General features: G+C 33.7%; 1 protein-coding gene across 1 annotated transcript; it reads right to left on the bottom strand.

The window, feature by feature from the left end:
• Nucleotides 1–704: 704 nt before the first annotated feature.
• On the bottom strand, nucleotides 705–23,191 carry LOC111060279. The gene is made up of 10 exons (XM_039437326.1): nucleotides 23,064–23,191; nucleotides 18,467–18,691; nucleotides 14,487–14,640; nucleotides 12,620–12,839; nucleotides 9,643–9,694; nucleotides 8,787–8,936; nucleotides 7,522–7,708; nucleotides 5,737–5,917; nucleotides 2,111–2,201; nucleotides 705–879 (listed from the first exon to the last, which is right to left on the bottom strand). The coding sequence occupies exons 1-10, from the start codon at nucleotides 23,111–23,113 to the stop codon at nucleotides 861–863; spliced, it is 1,329 nt and encodes a 442-aa protein (XP_039293260.1). The 5' UTR covers nucleotides 23,114–23,191; the 3' UTR covers nucleotides 705–860.
• Between the last annotated feature and the right edge of the window lie 152 nt (nucleotides 23,192–23,343).

Genomic DNA, 23,343 nt, shown 5'->3' with positions numbered 1-23,343 from the left:
GCCGATGTCTTGCATAGAATTCGAATATTGGAATAAGAATAAAATAGGAGGAGGATAACCACATCAAATTGTTGAACGAATTCATGCCATGTCAAAAAACAGCCTTTACAATCAGAGTCTTTATGATCAGTCTTATAATAAGTCTTATGATCAGTCTTATAATAAGTCTTATAATCAGTCTTATAATAAGTCTTATAATCAGTCTTATAATAAGTCTTATAATCAGTCTTATAATCAGTCTTATAATAAGTCTTATAATCAGTCTTTATACAGAGTCCACTGTAACTCTCTGATGGTTAGTTGTAGCTTTAAACCAATCAAGAAGACTTTCCTCAATCAGGCAGGTTGCTAACAGGGTAACTACTCAGCGGAAAAGTTACTTCCCGGTAGGTTACTATAGGCAAGTTAAGATTTTTTTCCATCCTTATAATTAATTCTATTAGGTATAACATAACTTGACGAACATGTATCAGAACACATCATGAGTTTACCAATTTACATTCAATCTGTCAGAATTTAAAAGGACGGCAAAACATCTATGTGTGTATCACTGGCTTCAGTTGAGAACATAACAGGTATGGCTCACATATTACCATTGTACGATGCCCAAATTTTGGGATTTGGACCCAGGGCAAAGATGCTTATGTATATTAATTGTTATATTTCTGATTCATCTTTTTGGATTGAAAGGAAAATGGATTCAGTTTGATTGACAAGAAGTTTTATTTCTCTTTATTCAAATTAAGTTTTGATACTAAGTTACAGAGAAATGATTAAAAACATAACTTCTATCCAAATGCTGCAGTTTTTTGAATAAAACACCTTGCTATAATTTCTTCGATGAGCTGCAGAATCACTCCTCAATTGACTACATTGGGCCTGTGGAAAAAATTCTATGGTAAAATATTCTGTAGTACAAAGCTCTCAGGAAAAATCAGTAATCTAGTCCAATATGATAATAAATTATATTTTCATAGTTCGTCAATCATAAAAATAATGGCATCCCATTAGCAACATGAATTTTGGAAGTTGGCATCTTATTAGTACCTATCTTGAAGTTTGGATCAACACTAAAATACATGAATTTTCTATGTTTTGGAGGGTATAAGACCCATTGTATTACTGCATAAGTCCATATCTGTTGAGAATATTTGGAATGATTGCAAATATCTATCCTAAGAACTATAACGTATTCTCTGGATTAACAGTAGTTTACTAGAGGAGCTGTAACACCTACACGAGTATCAGTATTTTACAGTGAGTGAAGATTTCCCAGAAGGAAAAGTTTCCAAGCAAAAGTCTCCACTCCATCCCTTCTTGTTTATCCCCTTCATTAATCTCCATCTGAGTGTGAGTGTTTACCCTCAAGAGACTTGAGAAATTTAAAATAATTCATGATATTCAATATATAAATTTGGTGATTAAGAAATTCAATTCAATTCAAATTAATCATAATGAATTAATGATTCTCAATACCCTCAAGTGACTTGTAAATCGATAGAAATTTAAAATAATTCATGATATTCAATATATAAATTTGGTGATTAAGAAATTCAATTCAATTCAAATTAATCATAATAAATAAATGATTCTCGATAAATCATTTCTAAATAATTCAGAAATGGTTTATTGGAATTCAGTTGAATTACTCCATACTTCAAGATCGTTGATATTCTAGCTTCTTATCAGGTTCAGCCTCTATGTTTCAGCTTCTTAACCTGTATTTGAACTCTTTGTAATCAAAATGTAAATCATTTTGAAGGAGTGCCCTTGTTATTGATTGCTTGATGAACCCCACACAAAGGAGAGAACTTCACTGTTCAACAGTAAAGTAAACCTGTGGCGAATACGTCTGTGATCACAAAAGTTCACCTCAGAAGTGTTTGAATTGTTATTCCTTATTTCTTATTCTCAATTATTATTCTCATTCCTTACATTGCTATATTTTTGAGCCAAATCATTTTATAAATATGGATAATAACTTGATATTTTTGTTGTGTTTTTTTTGTTATATTGTACTGTTGTTTATGAGGACCAATAAATTCTATTCTATTCTAATTTGGACAGTGTTTAGTTCTTTTCAGATTACCAAAGGAGTAAGCCACCTTACCTCTTGCCCTTTATAGGTACTGGCTCTCTTTCCTCAACAGCAGACAGGGGAATATTATCTGGTGAATAATTTTTCTCTTCAATGGAGCCCACTGCAACAGAATGGATAGTGCAAAATTCAGTATAATCAAAAGTCAATCTCATTCCTTTTAAACTTGGTACACATTACCAAAGTGCGCGACTTTTTATGAACTGTCTATAGACAACCTGGGGCACTTATCTGACAACATGATCGCGCAATATGCCTTGTTGTGTGTAGTGTGTAAATAAATGAATAAATAAATAAATAAATGAATAAATAAATTTTTATTGTCATTAAGTAACATTGGCAATAGACAAAGTCAAAACTATACTAACATTATACAAGTCAGAAGGTTATAAGTTAATGTAATTGAAAGTATATACGATATACATATATAAACACATAAACATAGCTACATCTAAAGTAAACCCAAACGAATTCAAATATTCATCACTATACAAACAACAGTACTAAACAAGTCCCTGTCAAAATGATTAAAACAAGAAAGAAAAGCTTTAAGCAATCAAGGAATCAAACATCAATAATCATATCGGAATCCAAGAACTCTTGTATAGAATACATTGGTGTTTTCATTAACCAGTTGAAAAGTTTTATTTTAAATCTATCTGAAGACTCATTTATTAAGCTTAGAGGTAACTTATTGTACAGTTTCAGACCTATAATATTGTAGCTATTCATTGACTTTGAAAGCCATTGGAATGGTATATTCAGTCCATTCTTATTTCTTGTTGCATAAGAATGTATGGTATGTCTTTGAATTTTCTCTACCTTTGTTTTTACACGTATTAGAACAGTGTATATATGAAGATTTATGATTTATGTATTGTGTAGCCTACAAGCAGAGTCAAACAAATGAGAGAAGTATTCTTTTCTCCATGACAGGAGGCTTTAAGGCCATTCCACACAGCACGTGGCGTGCGTGGCTGGACGCACGCTAGCTACTTTTAAAAACATCGCTTCCCAGCTAATCAAACGCGGCAACGCTTGCTATACTAGCCACGCGTGGCTACCGTTCGCTCTCTGAGCGAACTTTTCAAACGTGTCCGGCCACGTTTTGGTCCGAGCATGCGCAGAACGTATACTAGACGTATACTATCGTATAGAACGTATACTATCATTGTCAGCCTCAAGGTCGCGCATTAAATGATGGAATTCGCCATAGGTCTTCCTTTTTTTATTGATTGGATGTAACCACTGGTCCCGTGCTTTCACCGAATACAATAAAACCAGCTCATTATCATTACTACTGCTGCTGTTGGAGTCATCAAACCAAGGTAAGCCACAAGAAAATCCAGATTCACACGACGGGACCGTCGGAGTTGACATCTTCCTGCATACTGACGGGAAACTGGCCGGTATAGCATAGCAACAGTCGTGGCGGTGTGAATTGGCATGTGGCTAGCGTGGCCGGCGTGGCGTGCGTCCAGCCAAGCACGCCACGTGCTGTGTGGAATGGCCTTTAAAGCTACGTTTACACTATGTAGCTGGAGAGCTATATAGCTATATAGCAGAGCTATATAAAATTTGAACTACATATAGCTCTGTCAGCTACATATAGCTCTGCTAGATGTAGCTCTGCTATAAGTGGATTTTGAAGCTAATTTCATCTAGCAGAGCTATATGTAGCTCTGCAAGATGTTGGAATAAAGTTCACTGTTCAGATCCCAGCCAGATGCCGAAGAAGAAGGTAGCTCTTGCAGCAGTCGCTGCTTTCGCCGCAGCTACTGTAATATTTTCAGCACAGAGAAGAGAAAGACGATTTTGGATAAGACCCTCCCTTCAGGCTGGAGAACTATTCAGTGGTAGTGACCTTTTAAAAGACCTAAATGAGGATGATAGAGACGATTTGACTTATGAAATTCGTTGTGATGGTAGTTTCAAAAACTTTCTTCTAATATTGTCTTTATTCCAGTCAAATTCACTCTCCATTTTTATAATTATAAATCAGAAAGAAATGCTTGTAATGAGCAGTAGCCTACTAGCACTCTGACAACAAATGAGTACAGTACATCAGGTAATCAGGTGTAAATCCAGGAGGCACTAAACAGCTGCAAACAGCAGTAAACAGTTGCGGCAGCCTTCCTTCAAGGACAGAGCAGCTACATCTAGCTATGCTATAAACAAAAATTGACATATAGCAGAGCTATAGGTAGCAGAGCTACATTCTCCTTGATGTTTACCGAAAACTTTGGATAGCTCAATTTCTGTTATATAGCTGAGAAAATAGGCTTAAAACTGCTATATAGCAGATTTCCAGTGTCACTTTTTGAACATGTAGCTCTGCTATATAGCTCTGCTACATAGTGTAAACTTAGCTGGCTTAATTCATGAATCCCTTTTTTTGAAAAAGTACATGCAATTTTTGAGTACTTGAATGATATCTGAAGTTGCATAAAGAGTTATGCGCCACAAACCAATACCTACTATTACTTAAGAAGAATAGAGCCCTATGATCAATTATCTCTTCTTTTGACGGCGCCATGTGGTGGAGCGTGTTGACAGAAGCTGGATGCTGGTGCTGGAAGCTGTTTGCTGACACACCAGTGACAGTAAACAGTAGAAATATAATTTCTTATTAGATTATTCATACTCGCTCGGCTGGGCTAGTATCGTCCAATCGGAATCTAACCCATGGGAATAATGATAATTTCCACTGTAACCGTGGTGTGGAAAGCTAGCTTCAATCTCAACAGATTTTACAGAATGAAAGAGTATCGAATTGGGATCAGTTACACTACTCCAGGGGTTTCCAACCTTTTTTATCCAAGGGCCACATTGTTAGTTCTTGGGAGGCTTAGAGGGCCAATAACAAGGATGTACGTGGAATCTGACTTGTGGGGACACACACGACGGGGTATTTGGGGGGTGTAAAATTATTATATTTTCATTAAAATAATATGAGGAGTTTTAAGTACGTTTAATTAAACACAGGGAGAAACAAATCAATTCATTTCATTTTAATACAAAGTCCAATTTATTGAGTGTAAAAACGTCATAAGAAAACTTGACAATATACGAATTAACAAAAAGTTACCAAGTTAAAAGAGAATATTTATTTTTAGTGAGAATATTGCATTTGTTTTCCACTTAAAATGTCCGCCCATTCAGGATCAAACTTTGTGGTTTCGATCATTAAAATTGATTACAAATGTTCATCTGACAAAGAAGATCTGTATTTGGATTTAACAAACAACATTTTTGAAAATGTCTGATCACACACTTATAGGTAGATCCAAAAAGCTGTTTGTTTACAGTTAATTCTACACTAATTAAGAAATTTATCTATTTATTTATTTATTTACATACAAATGGAGGGGCTAGTAAGAGAAGAGTACCTACTGAACTCACAGTTATTGTCAAAAATGTGAATAAATAATATTTTAAAAAATATGTTGTTATAACTCTCGGCGGGCCGGATGTGGCCCGCGGGCCGTAGGTTGGAGAGCCCTGCACTACTCTATTCAATCATCTCATAGTCATGAGCCAAACCAATGATTCATCTCACCAATTGAATCAAACTTACACAACATCAAAAAATCAAAATTTTCACTACAATATTTATAATATCTGAAGATTCTACTCACTATATGTTATAAACTCATGCTTGTCATTGTAGTAGGCTACTTCTCTAACCGCTATGCCGTAAAACTCTTGATCAATCTGGAATTTCCATAAGTCGATGACATCATTTTTGTCAATTCTGACGTCAACTACGAAAAGCTTTGTCAAGAATTCCAGTACTGATTTTATGAACTTTTGGCCTCCCTGTTGACAGGAAAACATCAAGTGAACATTCTAAATAACTCTTGGATAAAAAAATAATACAATCAAGTGAGCAATTCTAAAGAAATAACTCTTGGATAATAAAAATCTGGTGTTGTACACTCACACAACTTTCCTTGCTCATTGAACTGTAAGCCTCATTCTTAAACGAGAATAATTTAGGGGAATAACATAATGACGATTGGCGGCAATTATTTGAAACTACGATCAGACTACTGTTGTATAAGTGTATACAGTATATAATTATATTATTGTTTTCAGAGTACTTTTTCCTTTGAGTAAATTGTGAAATTCGATGATTTTTTCAAAAGTCGTCAAAGCAGCTGCAACGTCTCAAGAATGGGGGGGGGGGGTGGACCCCCCATTAGTTTCCCAGGAATTAGACTCATGCCAGTTTATAGAGCTGATAAATAACTATACAGGATATGAATTTGAAATAAATCGGTCAAGTCATTTTTGAGAAAATCGTGAAAAACATGGTTTTTAGTAACTATCCGCCATTTTTCTCAAGAATATTACGGAGCTCCAGCAATTCTCCAAGAAATGAGACTTATGTCAGTTAATAGGGCTTATAAATAGCTATCCATGGTATAAATTTGGAGAAAATCGTTAGAGCCGTTTTGGAGAAAACCGTGAAAAACATGGTTTTTTAGTAATTATCCGCCATTTTTTCCGCCATTTTGAATTGAATTCTATTGAATTTCTTAATGTCGGGCCTCATGGTATAAGGACCTTAAGTTTAAAATTTCAAGTCAATCGGTTAATTGGGAATAGAGTTATCGTGTTCACAGACATACACACATACACATATACACACACATAGACCAACACCCAAAAATCATGTTTTTAGACTCAGGGGACCTTGAAACGTATAGAAAACTTGAAATTGGGGTACCTTAATTTTTTTTGGAAAGCAATACTTTCCTTACCTATGGTAGTGGGGCAAGGAAAGTAATAATACAGTCATGATCAATAATACAGGGCCATTTGCACAGTCAAAGCTTGAGCCAATGTACCTACAATGTATTGTAGGTACATTACATTCTAGGTACATTGGCTTAAACTGAATTGGATCAGCTGGTCGCTGAAACTCGAAATGAACACCATCATATCGAACGAGACTGGATATGGACTTAATCCAGTTTAAAATGAATTCACTGTGCAAACGGTACTTTTACAGTACATAATAATGATTATTATTATATTATACTTGGTTTCATTCAGATTCATACCATGGAACTCTACTCATGTTACGTTAAACACTGGAAAATGCTATTATTTTTCATAATTGAGGTACTGTGAACTCACTAAATACTGTACTCCATGAATTCTTCGACATTTATGTAAACTTATTGAATACGATGACATCAAAATTATATGATCAACTACTGCAGGAGAGATGTAATCTCAAATCCCACCAAGTAAATATTTCTTGACACATCATTGCATTGAATCATCATCACTATCATTACAGGTTCTCATTAAATAAGTTCAGTTACTCATCACTCCAGAATAGAAATAGAAATCGATCAATGAGAAGATATTGTAAGGAAAGCGTATTGTATTGTTAGTACATTTTAACTTACTTTTTTTGTCTCACAGTTCCAAATCTCATGTTTTATTACCATAAATCCTTTTCGGAAATCTTTCTTCTCCAATGGTATTGTTTCATATCTATCTCCATTGGGTCGGTGATGATCGAACCTCAAGCTGTTCCATTCCGTCAAGTATTTCAGTGAATACAGTTCCGGATCTTTCTGATTCAACTCACAGCTTCGAAAATTATGATAGTTCATATCAATGATTGACAGAAATGATAATCATGAGATACGTGATTAAGATTGTAATTCTTCAAGATGTTTGCAAATAATCAGTCACTTGTGCGGGGAATACAACTTAAATATGATATACGTTTTATGTGATAGGAACTAAGCATATTCTCCACAATGTTGTTTCAGAAAAAGATGGAAAATTCATCTACTCATTCACACATAATGAATCTGTTATAGATTTATTGTAACAACTCAATCTGAAAGGAATGAAAATTCGTTGATTCTATTAGAATCAAGATTCAAGACACATGTACTCAAGATACTGTACCAATTAGATAAAACTTTCATGATAAATGGATTTACACTTGTATAGTATGGTTCATAATGATTGAGTGATTGTTGCAACTTAAACTGACTATCCAATAATGATATAAGAATCTTGAGTTTGTCAGACTTGAATAGTATCAGGACCTCCCATATGGGAAATCTTGATAGAATCATATTTATTTTGACATGATGCATAATGTGAATAGTGTGATAAGCATAACCCTACATTATGTTAATAATTCAAATTCAAATTCAAATTTATTTTGTCAATCAAAACAAATACAATTTCAAAGAAAATAGTATACATCACAGAAAATATAATCAGAAAAATCCTTAATAAACAAAAAATGAAATAGAATTATTAATCATATAACATGAGCTTAGTTTATCATGAATGTATAAATGGGAAAAAATATATAAATGTATACAATAATACTTATAATTTAAAAAATGATTTGACAAATTTTACTGAGCGCAAAAAAATATAAAATTTTCGTCCGCGTTCAGGAGTTAAGATAAGCCCTTATGCAGTATTATAAAAGATAAAATAAATAATTCATATCAATGATTGATAGAAGTTATAACTATGGGAGATTGTAATAAATATATTTGCAATTTATCAGTCACTTATGAGGAGAATAGTTCTAATAAACTGAATCCAAAAAAGGAGTAGTTTCGAGCTTGTGCCTGTTTTCAATATTGAGATGGATAGATAAAAAAATATCATGGTAATGAACATAAAATCTACTCACATAGCTACTTCATTGGAATCTCCCAGAATCAGAGGCTTCTCAATACCTCTCACTTGATTAACGTTGCCATTGTGGGTCCATCGCATACTTTCATAATTCTTCAATATCTTAAAATACGTGTTGGAGCCGTCGGATAACTGGTTAAACATACTAGAGCGCATTGGGAGAAATAATTATTAGTTCTAAATTTCACAAATAGAAAGATATTTCAATAGTACTTCTACTACAAAAAAATATAGTGTTTCTATTTCAGTATTAATACATTTCTATATTCGTTTCTATTATGTATTTATACAGTCCTACAGTGAGTATCACGTTATAATGGCAGTATTCCATTAACATTCTTGTTGCTATCCTTGTCTATCATAATTATTCGTGATAGCGCTATTTCTAAATTCAGTTTCAATTTTGGCTTCTCCATTTCACTATTCTCTCTTCTCTATTAGGAGTTTTAAATTCCACAAATTGAATGATACTTCAATGAAACTTCTACTGAAAAAAATTTAGTTTTTCTATTTCTGTATTAATAAATTTCTATATTCATTTCTATTATGTATTTATATAGTCCTCCAGTTCACGTTATAACGGCAGTATTCGATTAACTTTCGTGTTGCTATCCTTGTCCATCATTCGACAAAGCAGATAGCGCTATTTCTACAATCAGTGTAGAATGAATAATATAGTAACTGAAATGAACAATGATATTCTGGAGGAGTGGAATGTCCAAATAAAAAAGTGTCTTTACCTCATGAGAGACGAATTTTGTTTCCATATCTATTACAATTTTTATCACTGTCTACTACCAAGAGTGATATTGTCTCAAGAATCAATTATGAGCTCACATGTACATCCTTACCTGAGATCTTCTAGTTTGAAATTCTTCGGTATATTAAATTCAATAAATCCCTCTGTGAATCAAAGATTTCATATTTTAGATATTAAATTTTCACTTCTTTAGAAGTTTTTGAAATTTTATCAGGTAAAGGACATACAAAGAGTGTCCCACGAAATATGTAACAGCCGAAGATAATAATTATTATATTCTACATAGAATTTGCAACGAAAAATGTCCAGTAACATTTTTCAAAATTATTTCTCGAGATAATATATAGATTTTTCTGAACCGACCTGGGAGATGACCTGGAGAGAAGCCGAGACTGACTTCAGAGGGTGTCTCGCTGGTTGGTTGAAAATCTGCTAACATTGAACCATGAGAAAACTTCTTTCTGACCTTTTCGGCGACTCAACATGGACAGCCAACAGGAGATTAGATAGTAATCAAGAATCAACGGAATAACACTTCATACACAGTTCACAGGAAACAGTCACAGAAATACCTGGGAGTTACAATGGACTCTTTTCTGCGCTGGGATCATCATCTCAATGAATTATTCGGGAAGCTGTGGAAGACTATCTGCAGATTCAGGATTCTGAGGACACTGGTCGACAAGGGATGTCTAAGAGTTTTCTACTCCTCTCTAGCACAGTCCCTCATGCTGTATGGGATTGTGGGATGGGGAGGTGCAAGCTTCTTGCACATTGAACCGCTCCTCAGGGTACAGAAGCTGATCATGAGGGTCATCAACCAGTAGCCTCCACGCTACTCATCAGACCAGCTATTCAATGAGTTTGACGTGATGGATCCAAGACAGCTTTACTCCAAGGAGATACTATGCAGATTACACAAGAACCCAACAACATTAATTTCAAACCAGAAACCACAACCACAACACCAGATACAGGAATCTTCTCATCACCAGTGTTGCAAGGAAGGCACTATACCAGAGACATTTCAATCATTTAGCACCAAAATTATATAATCTACTTCCTGCAAACTTTAAACAGATTAATCATCCCAGAAAGTTCAAAACAATACCGTAGTAAACAACTGAATGATTAGCAAAGGAAGACAGAACATAGAAAACATTATTTCAAATAACAACTAACCACCTAATGACTTACTAAACACTAACTAATTAATAATACGCACAAAAAACTAACAAAACTACTCTAGAACATGGTACGCCATAGTGGAGTAGGTCAATTTCCACACAAAAAAACTAAACAGGTAGAGGACACATTTTAAAAGAATTTTTGTAACTAACTATTGTATGTAATGTTGTAATTTATCTAATATTTTGTGTAATTGATGTTGTAGTTTTAGTTTTTTTGGGGGAAATAAACATTTATTCATTTATTTTGAGATATATTTGAGGAAAGTCATTATCTAGTAAACTATCAGTCAAAATCTAATTCTAAGGGTTTGCTTTTAGTGATGAAAATTTTCCAATACGATCCATATAATTTGTTCCTTTGCTTGACGTTTTTGAACTTTTTATGAGCGTTTAAACTGTTAGAAATTTGATTTATAAACTAGATTTTTTTTAAACTTTGACCTCATAAAAAGTTCAAAAGCGTAGAACAAAGGAACAAATTATATTGTTCCTATTGGAAATTTCTTCCTCTTTTCAATCATATTCTTTGGATCCAATTTGAATTGGATTTTGACTGACAGTTCTATAGTTGCTAGAGAACTGTCAAGAACTATTATTGATGTCTTTCAAAAATAACTGAAAATCGATAGCTATATCTCGAAGACTAAGCTCGATATGAAAGTTTTTACTGAACATTTTTTGTTTCAAATTTCATGTGGAATCTTCAGCTCTTACACCTTTCGTGGAACACTTTGCATATGAAAAATAAAAATACTCATGGAATACTTGAAATATCCAATTCATCTAAATACACATTGAAATCTTGATTTCATTGAATCTATAAAAATATGCATGGGTCTTAGTGCTGTCTGAACATAAGTGATTCTAAAGAAGCATGTAATAACGGCTAATCCAACCGCTTCGAGAAGAGTAAACGTTTTTGCCAAAAAGGCACAAATTAATCCTTTTCAATAATTGTACCGCAATATGGAAGCAGCAGAATGTATCGTGTGGAATGACCGTTAGTTTATTTGCCATACAATAAATACATATTAAAAACATAATAAAAGAAAATACATAATTTTATAATTTTATAAAAGTATAAAATAATAATTGAGCATAAATAATACCAAAATCATAATTAGATACTTTTCAATGGTAATTTGGCATTACCAGCAAAAGTATTCGAGCCTTTCCCGCTGGTGAGAGTTGCAATCAGTTTAATCCAATAATACTTTGACCTCACAAGTTTATGTTGACTAATAACGTTTCAGACACGCAGTAATGCATTTTATATTTTCTGTGATTGAGATCTGTCATTGGCTGTGACACGACAGCATTCTTGGCGTTCAGTGTCCCAATTTTAGAGCCGGGTGATTAAAAACGAGTAGTGCCTGGTTTCATGAAGCTCGGTCAACACATTTGAGTATGGTCAAATCATGTAGGGTTCACAACGTATGCACACTGGAACATGATGTCTATTGTACGGTAATCTGTTGATAATCCCAGTGAAAATTTGTAAAGCGTACCCGGTTTGACCATGATGTACAAATGCCCAGACCAAGCTTAATGGAACCGGGTATTAGATGAGTAAATTCTCTTTTAGGATCAAGAAACGAGTAAACACAAAAATCGAAGTGAATAAGACATGAATAACTAGCCTAAAAACAAAAAATTAGCCCACTTGTAAGTGAGATCAGCCTATTTGTAAGTTTGTTGAGATAGAAAATTAGCCTACTTGTAAGTGAAGTACAATTCAAGTGAACTAAAAATAAACGTCTAGATTGTTGTGATTGAATACTTTCATGACAAGGAGATACTCATAAACTCACAAGGTTATAAAATATGACTGTCACTCCATCTTTAATATTGAAGATGGAATTCATATGAAACACTTACCATACTTGAAAGGTGGGACTTGATATTGTGTGCTAACATATTTTACTTCTCTGACTATTGGAATTCTTTCTGTGCCTTGCGATGATGTGGGATCGGTGGAATTGTAAGGTATGGGCACAAACCTCACATCAACACCTTCGTAGAAAGCGATATCTGGCATAGACGACTTTCCCACCATTTCAGTTACAACTCTCTTGAACTCTATTTTAGTGGTAGATTGCTAGAAAGAAATTCATGATAACTAGAAATCTACTATTCTGTTGGTGATTCAAGAATCTAATTTGAATTTGAATTTCAATTTATCACTCATTGCATGTACAACAATAAAATTACAAAACAAAAAGTCATTCATGTCAGAAATTCTTATCAGCCAGCCAGTTCTTAATTTTTTTCTTGGGCATCTATCTATTGTCAATATCCTTAAGATGTTGCGGCAGGGAGTTGATAATTTTTTTGCTCATATGGATTGGACTTTTCGAGTAGAACGATGTCCTATGTTGCTGTATTCTGTAGCTGTTCCTTGAGCCCGTGTTATAACTGTGTAGGTCAGCACCTCTTGTTCACGTCGATACATGCTTGAGACCAAAAATGCTACAGACTCCATAATATACAGGCAAGGTAGTGTGAGCGTCCCTGTCGCTCGGAGTAGTTCTCTACATGGTGTTTGTTCCAGGCGGTTTTTTAGAATTATTCTAATTTTTTTATTCTATTTTTTTGTGCTCGGAATACTCTGATAATTTCCGGTGACGTGTCCCAGAACAGTAATCCGTAGGCATTGAATAGATAACTAAGTTGTGAGAGTTTCAGTGGAGAAGAAAAACACTTTGAACAAATTTCATGATACATTAAGAGAAAACGACTATAATGTATGCTGTAATCTGTTGTAGTACGATTTTTACTGTTAGAGAGTGTTATTCATTCACTTTTTTATTACGTACATCCTTATAATATTATCTATGACTTATTTCTAGTGCGTTAGTTTTAATCTATAATATTTTATTATATAACTTGAATAACTTAATGTATGCTGTATTCTGTGTAACAAATATAGTTTCAAAATAACTAGAGAGCCTCCACCCCCTGGCTCGTGAACCATCACTGGTTTACTGGTTAATAATCAAGTTACTAATCATATAATTATTATGTGGCAGATACACCAAGAACAATATAATAATATGGTTTTAATTTTTTTTCAAACAATACGAAAATTGATATGTCTCGACTTGTGACACTTTTCTTCACACGCAATGATTATTGGGTTTTTATAACTTATTTATTAACTTTACTGTCTATCATATCTATTGATTAACTCATTTCTTGATTATTGGGTTTAGCAAGAATAATTTTACTCTTGTTAATTGACATTTTGCTTTTGACCCATGTGGCATTTATCTCAAGATTGAGCGATATACTAAAAGGTCTACTGTTCTTATTCGAATCTTCTACTCTACTTACCAATCATATTATACTGTATTGATTCGATTTCAGTAGGCATTATAACAAAGTTATAGTGTATTATGTGTGTGTAGTTATTTCAATGTAGGAAGTTTTATGTGTGATTTATGATGTCAAAACCAGAAAAATTAAAATTTATTCATGTGTTTGCATGCCTGATCCTATTTGTTCAATTTAATCATCTCTTACGTTTGTCATATTGGAATATGACGTCATTTGTGATAAAGAATCAATAAATCAATCAATAAAGAATCATATTCCAATATGACAAACGTAAGAGAAGATTAAATTGAACAAATGGGACAGATTCGACAAATATTTAAGAGAGAAATAGGCCAGAATATTCCATCATTTTTACATCAATATAATACATATTCACTGAAATGAATATAATTGAGATTGCTCCTCTTACCTCATTCTTATTTTTGCAGTTCCATACTTCTTTTTTCGTGATGATAAAGTACTCTACGACACGATAAGCATTGTGAAATCCACTTTCTCCCAAAGTCCTCATCATTGGAAAGTACGAGTTCAAATATGACTTTTCTCCAACATCAGGTTCACACCTGAAAATGATGAATTAACATTGGTATGATATGCGTACATGTCCTCAGATGATACTTATTCCATATAGCTGATAAATATTGTTTTTGAAATTGTCGGATCTATAGAATATAGATAATAATAGGTAGAATAATATGGAGACCACAATAAGGTAATTAGGGCAATTAAAAACTTTATCTATAGATGGTGGTGAGTCTTTCCATAGTGAAATGCAACAGAATATATTTTTCGCCCCACTTGGATGTAATGAGCTGGTTTACGTGCGTCATATGGAGGCCGAAAGTGATTGTTTTCCGACCAGGCCGGTAAAACTTTACAGCCCTAGGGCTGTAAAATGACCTTGAATAACAGCTGATCGTGTCCGATCTCACAAAAATCATGGAGAGATAATCTCATAATGACTGTAATAATCTATATAATTATGTATCGTGAATCGCGGTATTATGTCTATAATAATATATTTTATAAATTACTGTTTCATAATTTAATATTTATTATTGTGTTTTTGATATCAAACAATAGAATACGATGATATATCCATAGCCTCAACAATATAATGTTGGCTACATTGTCCATTGTCAGAAAGGTACGTATCGCAAGTCTTTAAAAGTGAAGAATCGAATTTGAAATCAAAGTACAATAATTGTATCGATATTTAAAAGTGAGGTAGAGTAATAATTGTTTCTTTTTTATTATCGAATTCCACTTCTTAATGCAATACAATCAACAATAATAATAGGAAAATACAGCAGAGATCTAAAGTTTAAGGTAAGCCTACTGGTGAAACTCAGCCTTGACTAAAAAATTCCTAGTAATTTTCCGTAATTCATTATTAAAACTTTTAGATAATTTTTCTTCAATATCAAACCATATAGAGAAAACATTAGGCCCACTCAAGATTAAATCTTCGAATGTTTTCACTATGATTTAACTATTTTCAGAGCAATATTTTGTTGTGAAAATGCCGGCAAACCGACTTAAAGTTTGCCGCTATAGGCTACACTATATTATAGTAGCCTACATACGTTACCTGACTTACAGGCCAGTTCGATCAAAAGGAGCAATGGCCGAGAGTGTAAAGGCGTGTATTCAAAAGCTCTAAGCTCAGTGAATTACAAACATGATCTAGGTTCGAACCTCGGTCAAGTGACATTTTTTTTGTCGATGAATTTCGACTTTTATTAGCTATTTTTATATTAGTTACCGTAATTTAAATTTCAATCAATTTTTTAGATATATTTTGAGACAAAACTGTGAAATATGCAATTATATTAATTTTTTAATCACATTATTTCACAATAGTAATGAAAATTCTATTCATCCATCTATCCATGAGATATTGCACCAGGCGCAAAGCGCGAGCTATAAAAATTCAAACAATTATTCGAAATATTAATAGTATAAAAATATTGTCACTATTGTAAATCATTAATTAGTAATATTGAAATTAATTGACAGTGAAAGTTGTCATAACCAAGATTCAAACTATCAAAATAGGCTGTTTGAATTTTATTTATTTTTTAATTTCTCATATATTGGGAAGTTTTTTTTTGGTGTGGCGAAAAATAGCGTTCGCACCATGGGCAAAAATGTATTTCCGGCTCTCAATCTTTTCTAGTCCTCGGCCTACGGCCTCGGACTTAAAAACCGATTTCGAGCCGGAAATATCTCATTTTCGGCCCTAGGTGCGAAATATACTATTTCCTACAGTTACGTTGAAAAGTGGCCATTGCTGCACTGATTACAGAACACAAAGAATCACTTTTCCGCTCTAGTGCGGGAAAATTTTTTCCTGCACTCCAGATTTGCAACATGGCAACGCAAAATAGTTAGTAGGTTATATGGAGCACCAGTGCAGCAAAATCAAAATTAAGTTGGTAACTGTGACTGTGGTGCACATTATAAGAGTCTTGAAGTGGTGGACAACATTCAGCACACAGCCGCCTTCATTCATTTACTACTACATTATTATTCAATTTGACAATAAATTAAGGTTTTTATTAATAATAAAATTACACAGAAAAATATTTGATGCATTTCAGGGAATTTTACCCATAATTACCCACTTTTCATATTCAATGGTAACTGTAGGAAAAATTAAATGTGAAATACGTGCGCAAAGCTCCTCTGCTGCACTCAAGAAACCATTCCGTTCCGAAACGTAAACGTTTCTTTCGGTGCAGCAAACTGTCACTTTGCGCTCCAGTTGCACAAATAACTATTATGTTCCTGATGAATATTTTCATTCTACCAATATTCAAGTTTCAAGTCTTATGCCTACATCGTTATTCAAAAACTGTTGTTGAATTTCTGTTAAGTACCTCACTATTCAAGTCACACATAGAAGACTTACAGAAAGATGTCTTTATTCTGTTGGAGAATTTTTTGAATAGCTTCAGTGTTCATCTGTTTAACTGTAACAGCTTTGTTGTGACTTGTGTTGGATCCCGTTTCAATACCTGCTATTTATCAATTGCTGCTGTTTATTACTATTCGCCAATTTTGTTGTAATTTTTTTTTTACAAAAATGTTATTTTGACTATATTATTATTATTTTTGAAATATTTTGACTGTTTTTAATTTTATTGTATTTTGACGTTTGTTACAACACCTTGTGTTTCATGACAATAAAGGATTATTGATTGATTGATTGACTTTTCTGTAGGCTGTACCTATAAGACCGTATTGACAGGTCTCTACGGGCTAGACTTCAAGACTTCAGGCCTTGCCACACCGACTTCGCTAGCGACGCTGAAGCTTCTTAGTGCGCGGAGCGGATCCAAAACATTTGGGCACAAGATGCCCACCCCTCAAACCCATGAGGGAGATTGGCTAAGACTCCCCCCCCATTCAACCGAAATTGAAAAGAAAAAATCAGCTGCTGCCCCTCGATGAGCTCAATAAATAATTGTCATTCTGAACACTGCTGACCTTTTTTACTTTCCTTGCCCTATTACCATAGGTAAGGAAAGTATTGCTTTCCGAAAAAAATTAAGGTACCCCAATTTCTAAATTTCTATACGTTTCAAGGTCTCCTGAGTCGAAAAAATTGGTGTGTGTGTGTGTGTGTGTGTGTGTGTGTGTGTGTGTGTGTGTGTGTGTGTGTGTGTGTGTGTGTGTATGAGTGTATGTATGTCTGTGTACACGATATCTCATCTCCCAATAAATGGAAGGACTTGTAATTTGGAACTTGAAATCCTTACACACACTATAAGTATCCGACACGAACAATTTCAATCAAATGCAATTCAAGATGGTGGCTAAAATGGCGAGAATGTTGTCAAAAATAGGGTTTTTCGCGATTTTCTCGAGAACGGCTTCAACGATTTCGATCAAATTTATACCTATAATAGTCATTGATAGGCTCTATCATCTGCCACAAGTCTCATATCTGTAAAAATTTCAGGAGCATCGCACCATCTAAGCAAAGTTTGACTTTAGATTCCCAATTCTCAGTCTTCAGATACAATTTAACCAAAAAATTCCAAGTGGAAAAGATTGAGCATGAAAATCTCTACAATTGATGTATTGTAACATTTCCACCTTGAAATGGAAATAAGCTCGAAATTCGAGAATATGTGATTATTCAATATTGCAAACTGTTGGCAACTGTTGATTCTATTAAATCATTCACTATGGAGAGAAAGCAGACCTCGTGTATCTCCAGCGTTATAGTCCTGTCACCAGCTGGCTCAGATCTTAGAATAGTAGACTTGAGAATCTCGTGAACACTAGCTTCAGGTGATCAATTTTCATAACGGCAAGGAAAGTTGTGTGATTGCGTCACACCAGATTTTTCAAATTCCAATCCAATCTCACGATACTTACACTACGATGTCATCTTTAGTTCCAATTGTTTCATCACAGCGCTGTCCCAGTTTGATTTTCCTAAACGTCTTATCAGCTATCTTTGAATCGTAGTAGAATTCTTTAGTTTTCTCCAAATCGTAAGTGATTTCTTTAATTTTCCCCTTTTGCTTGGCGTAGTCCACTGCATTCGGGAAACAAGATGGCGCACCACCAGGCAGGAGACTGCAAGCGTTGCACATCAACCTATACAAATATGCCGATTAATTTTTATAGTAGTTTATACAACAGTTTCAAATGATAGTATTTAAAGCACGAGTTAGATGAAGAGTTAAGACACAAGTGAGCGAGCGTAGCGAGCGGTCTCGTGTCTAAAGCTGCGTAAGCTCCGCCCTCGTTCCGCCTCGTTCCGCCCTCGTCCCGCCATCGCTCCGCAATCGCCCCGCCGTCGCTCCGCAATCGCTCAGCCATCGCTCAGCCATCGCTCCGCAATCGCTCCGCCCCCGCTCTGAACTCGCACCGATCATGAACGTTACCGGAGATGTTAGCTCTTCTCGCGTTCCACTCTTGCTCCCCGGTCGATCATCAATCGCTCTGCTCGAGTGATGTTCGGTTGTGGAGCAGAGCGAAAGTCTGTACGCACCTTAAAACACCTCACGAGTGCTTCGAAGACCTTATAAAACTGTTGTATACACTATTTTATCTACGACCTTTCAAGCAAAGTATCATATTGCTGACTTGTTGTGAAAGGTTAGAAATCAACCAAATAGCCTTTATGGTGAAAAGATTGGAATACCAATAGGTAAAAAGCTAATCTGAGAGAGTGAACAGTAAACTTGAGATACTGAAAATAAGACAAACTATAAACTTGACGAATTGAAAACTTGACAGGCTAAAAACATGACCTATAATTATACGATCAAAACCGAGAACTTGATAAAATGAAAACGATTGAATAAAAACATGACAAATACCTTGCTAAACTGAGAACTTAATGAACTGGAAACTTGAAAAGCTGAAAACTTTACGAAATGAGAACTCGACAAACTGAAAACTTGATAAACAGGAAATTGGATGAACTAAAATCTTTAAACCTGACACAATGGAAACTAGATAAACCGAGATCATGACGAATTGAAATCTTGATGAACTGAGCTGCCAAATCGGAAACTGTGTTTTAATTTTGCGAAAAGATGTAATCCCTGTTATGCGATTGATTGTGATGGTGTAATTTTTACATTAAAGCATGATCGTAGATAAACATAATTATTGACAATTTTGATGAATGGATTAATATAATTTTATTAATTGTATAATATATAGTGTCACGTTATTTTTTTATATTTAAATAACGATTAGCCTCCTGCTTGGCATCAGTTGGTAGAGCATGAAATATTTTAATAATTAAAAAAATTAGGTCGTGGTTTTTCATAGGATACAGTCTCATAAAAATCTTTATAGGCCCAGATGTGAGCTTCCACTATAATTCTGATAATTCATTAAAAAAAATATATATATGGTACTTATCCTATAGTATTGAGGAATAAAAAATAAATCGCACACCATAAACAATTTGATACATATATTAGCAAATATTGCAAAAAATATATAGAATGATAAAAAAAAATATATAATATAAAATAGAACAATAATCGAAATCAATAAAATATCACAGGCTAAATACTATTTTCTAAATTCTACAGCACGAAACGTTACCATGTGCTTTTATTTTATGATCCTATGCATCTATTTGCATGTAGCTGCGATATCAGCTTGCTAATACTTGTCGACTTGGACAATTCCATTTAAAATAGATTTCTTAAAATCAGCTTGATAAATTGACAACCAATAATCCAAATATATATATTAAATTCTATGGTATCTAATAGATTTCTTTGTAATGAATATATATTTTATCTCAGGGTGCAAGATTCGGCACCTGACGGAATAAATAGAGCAATTCATCTAGTGAATCAGAGCTACAACAAACTATCGCAAATTATATTGCAGAAATTAATGATCATATGAATATGTATTAATAGCCTAGATTTTATACTTCTTTGATTTATAGAACTTCTGATATGTAGATTGACTCGTCACTTTCCAATAAAATACCTTTAATACTACATTTACTTGCGCAAGTATTTTTTACTAAATTCTTAATTTATAAGAAAACCCTTTCGACGAGCTAGCTTTGATTCTTATGTAATTTCGAAGCACTGAGGGCGCCCTATCACTATTTCAATATTTTTCACTCACGTGTCGAAATTTTCTTATGAGCTGCTGATGTCGATCCAACTCCTGGTGGTCCTGGATTATTGTAGCTGGAGTCGTCTCTTCCAAGGGGTAACAAAATTATTTAAAAATGAAAATGACTTTTGCTTTATAAGAGCATCACAAAGTCTTATAAGAAATTTAGTAATTCAATTTAACTTTAAATTATTACAAGATATAGCAAGGTATTCTATAATTCTATACGCTCTATAATTTTTAGTGACCTCTCATGGTGGCATTTGGCAGGCGAGTCGTTCTCCTTTCTCAATTTTACAATTCTCATTTCCGATTCTCAAATTTGCATAAAATTTGAATATTCTAGTCCTCCGCCATTCAAGGCTCAAATAGACCGTGCCAAAATATTAAACTATGACTTATATTATATATATAATAATTTCTTTGCCTTCGGGCCATATTCAAAACATAGACTATACAACAATTTTATACAAACTCTATTTATTTGTAGAAATATATACAAATATTTTTAATCGGCTCACTATTTCCGCCTATCAATTGCCATTATGTGATTGGTGCATGCAAATTGTTACAGTATTCATGCGCCTGGTAACCTCCTATTTCCTTAATACATTTAATTATTTTTATTGGGTTTTTAAATATGCTCTCTACATGCTAATTAATTTTTTATATGTTATTATTTGTTTCATGCATCATAATAATTAGCCACGTGAGACCTTTAGTTCCTCAAATTGCATACTGTTTTGCCACAATAAATTTCTGCCAAGGTGTTTGGTCAGATTCTACGTTGTATGGCTCGGTCGATCGTTAGGTCGTCGATCACTAAATGTTTATGCCTAACCTCAATTTTCAATATTTTATATAATATTATATATTAGCAAAAATTTATTTCAATTCCTCTTAGGCTGTTGTACAGTTTAGCCAGGACGATCTGATATTATCTAATCTTTATGTTATCTCTTTGACGATATTAGCCAATTACTTCACTTAGACCTATAAATATTTCAGCTAGGGATTTTTATTTATCCATCCAAATTACAATATGTTACAATAGTAAAGATAACTATATTTAGAACTATATTTAAAGATTATTTCTTTCACCTGTGATTGTTCCCACATGAGCTCTAGGCTTGTGCATGGTAGCCTACACAAGGCTTTACATGGGAATTTGAAGTATAATGATGAATATCGGGGACCGAGCTTTGCTCTAGAGTAGAAAGGCATAAAACATATATTACGAAAGAAGAAATTATAATAACATTCATAGTTAATACAGGAATGTTTTATCCAATCACAGTAAATTGAGATTAATTCCCATAGGAATGCAAAAACTTCCCTCACAAAGGCCCGGTTGCACAAAATCCGGTTGAATTTTATTCCTAATTAATTTCACGTGAGCCATATCAGAGAAGACCATTTCAAAAATCTGGATCTATGGAATTAATCAGGATTGAAAACAACCCGGCTTTTTTGCAACCGGCATTAAGTACCTGATTGAATGATTACAAAAGTTCAACAACTGAGTCATAATTTTGACACAGTCCCACACACATGAACTCGCTCACTCACTTCCATCAGCAACAGACGACGAAACAATAATTATTATCAGCTGTTTTTCCAAGGATGAATAATAATTATCCTTTTAATGTCCTTCAGCGAGTTCTCCCAGGGATGAGACCTAGTGCAATCGAATTTTTATATTATAAACCGACTATGTTCTGAATTTCGTGAGAATCGTTACAGCCGTTTTCGAGATCCGGTGAAGTACAAAAATATAAATATATAAACATTTAAACATTCAAGCATTCAAACATTCAAGCATTCAAACATTCAAACATTCAAACATTCAAACATTCAAACATTCAAACATTCAAACATTCAAACATTCAAACATTCAAACATTCAAACATTCAAACATTCAAACATTCAAACATTCAAACATTCAAACATTCAAACATTCAAACATTCAAACATTCAAACATTCAAACATTCAAACATTCAAACATTCAAACATTCAAACATTCAAACATTCAAACATTCAAACATTCAAACATTCAAACATCTAAACTTCTGAACATCTGAACATCTAAACATCTGAACACATAAACATATGAACATATAATCAGAAATTGCTTGCTTAATAGTATAGGATAAAGCTTGAATTAACACTAAATCGTGTAAATCGTACGTCTATTTCATTATATGAAAACGATTCAAGAACATCTTTGGGAATATCAATAATTTCAAACAAAACTATCTTATTTGTCATCAATGATGATGTTCAGTGTATTATTTCATTATTTAGAAGATTTATCAATCTCTGAGTCCATGAATTCTAAATACTAGGCTACACTATTCTAATACTCACTCATAGTTTCCAAAAATCACTGAAACTAGTAGAACAGTTAAGAAACCCATATCTACTCGATCCGACAAAGCTGGAAGTTCCAACAGCTCTTCCAGCTAGAATAATATATGATAAAAGTTGACATTTACTATGTCTTTTATCTGTTCATCCCATTGCGTCATACGTTTTATTACAATGATTAGTAAACATACAGATCATTTGAACCAATTGTCTCTCATTTTCATGTACTCAATCGTCAGTATTTTCCATTGTATTTTCAGAAACTCCGCTTCTTTGTTCT

Source organism: Nilaparvata lugens, chromosome 11 (genome assembly GCF_014356525.2).
Source record: "Nilaparvata lugens isolate BPH chromosome 11, ASM1435652v1, whole genome shotgun sequence".
Taxonomy (NCBI): Eukaryota; Metazoa; Arthropoda; class Insecta; order Hemiptera; family Delphacidae; genus Nilaparvata; species Nilaparvata lugens.
The sequence above is the reverse complement of the archived record's forward strand: the minus strand, read 5'-3'. Positions and strand labels throughout refer to the sequence as shown.

Coding starts and splice junctions, on each gene's coding strand:
- LOC111060279 (XM_039437326.1), bottom strand. CDS start 23,113: ATGGGTTTCTTAACTGTTCTACTAGTTTCAGTGATTTTTGGAAACTAT. Junction 14,641..18,466: donor ACTAAAGATGACATCGTAGT/GTAAGTATCGTG, acceptor CATCATTTTCAG/GTGTGAACCTGATGTTGGAG. Junction 9,695..12,619: donor AGTCCCACCTTTCAAGTATG/GTAAGTGTTTCA, acceptor TTTGATTCACAG/AGGGATTTATTGAATTTAAT.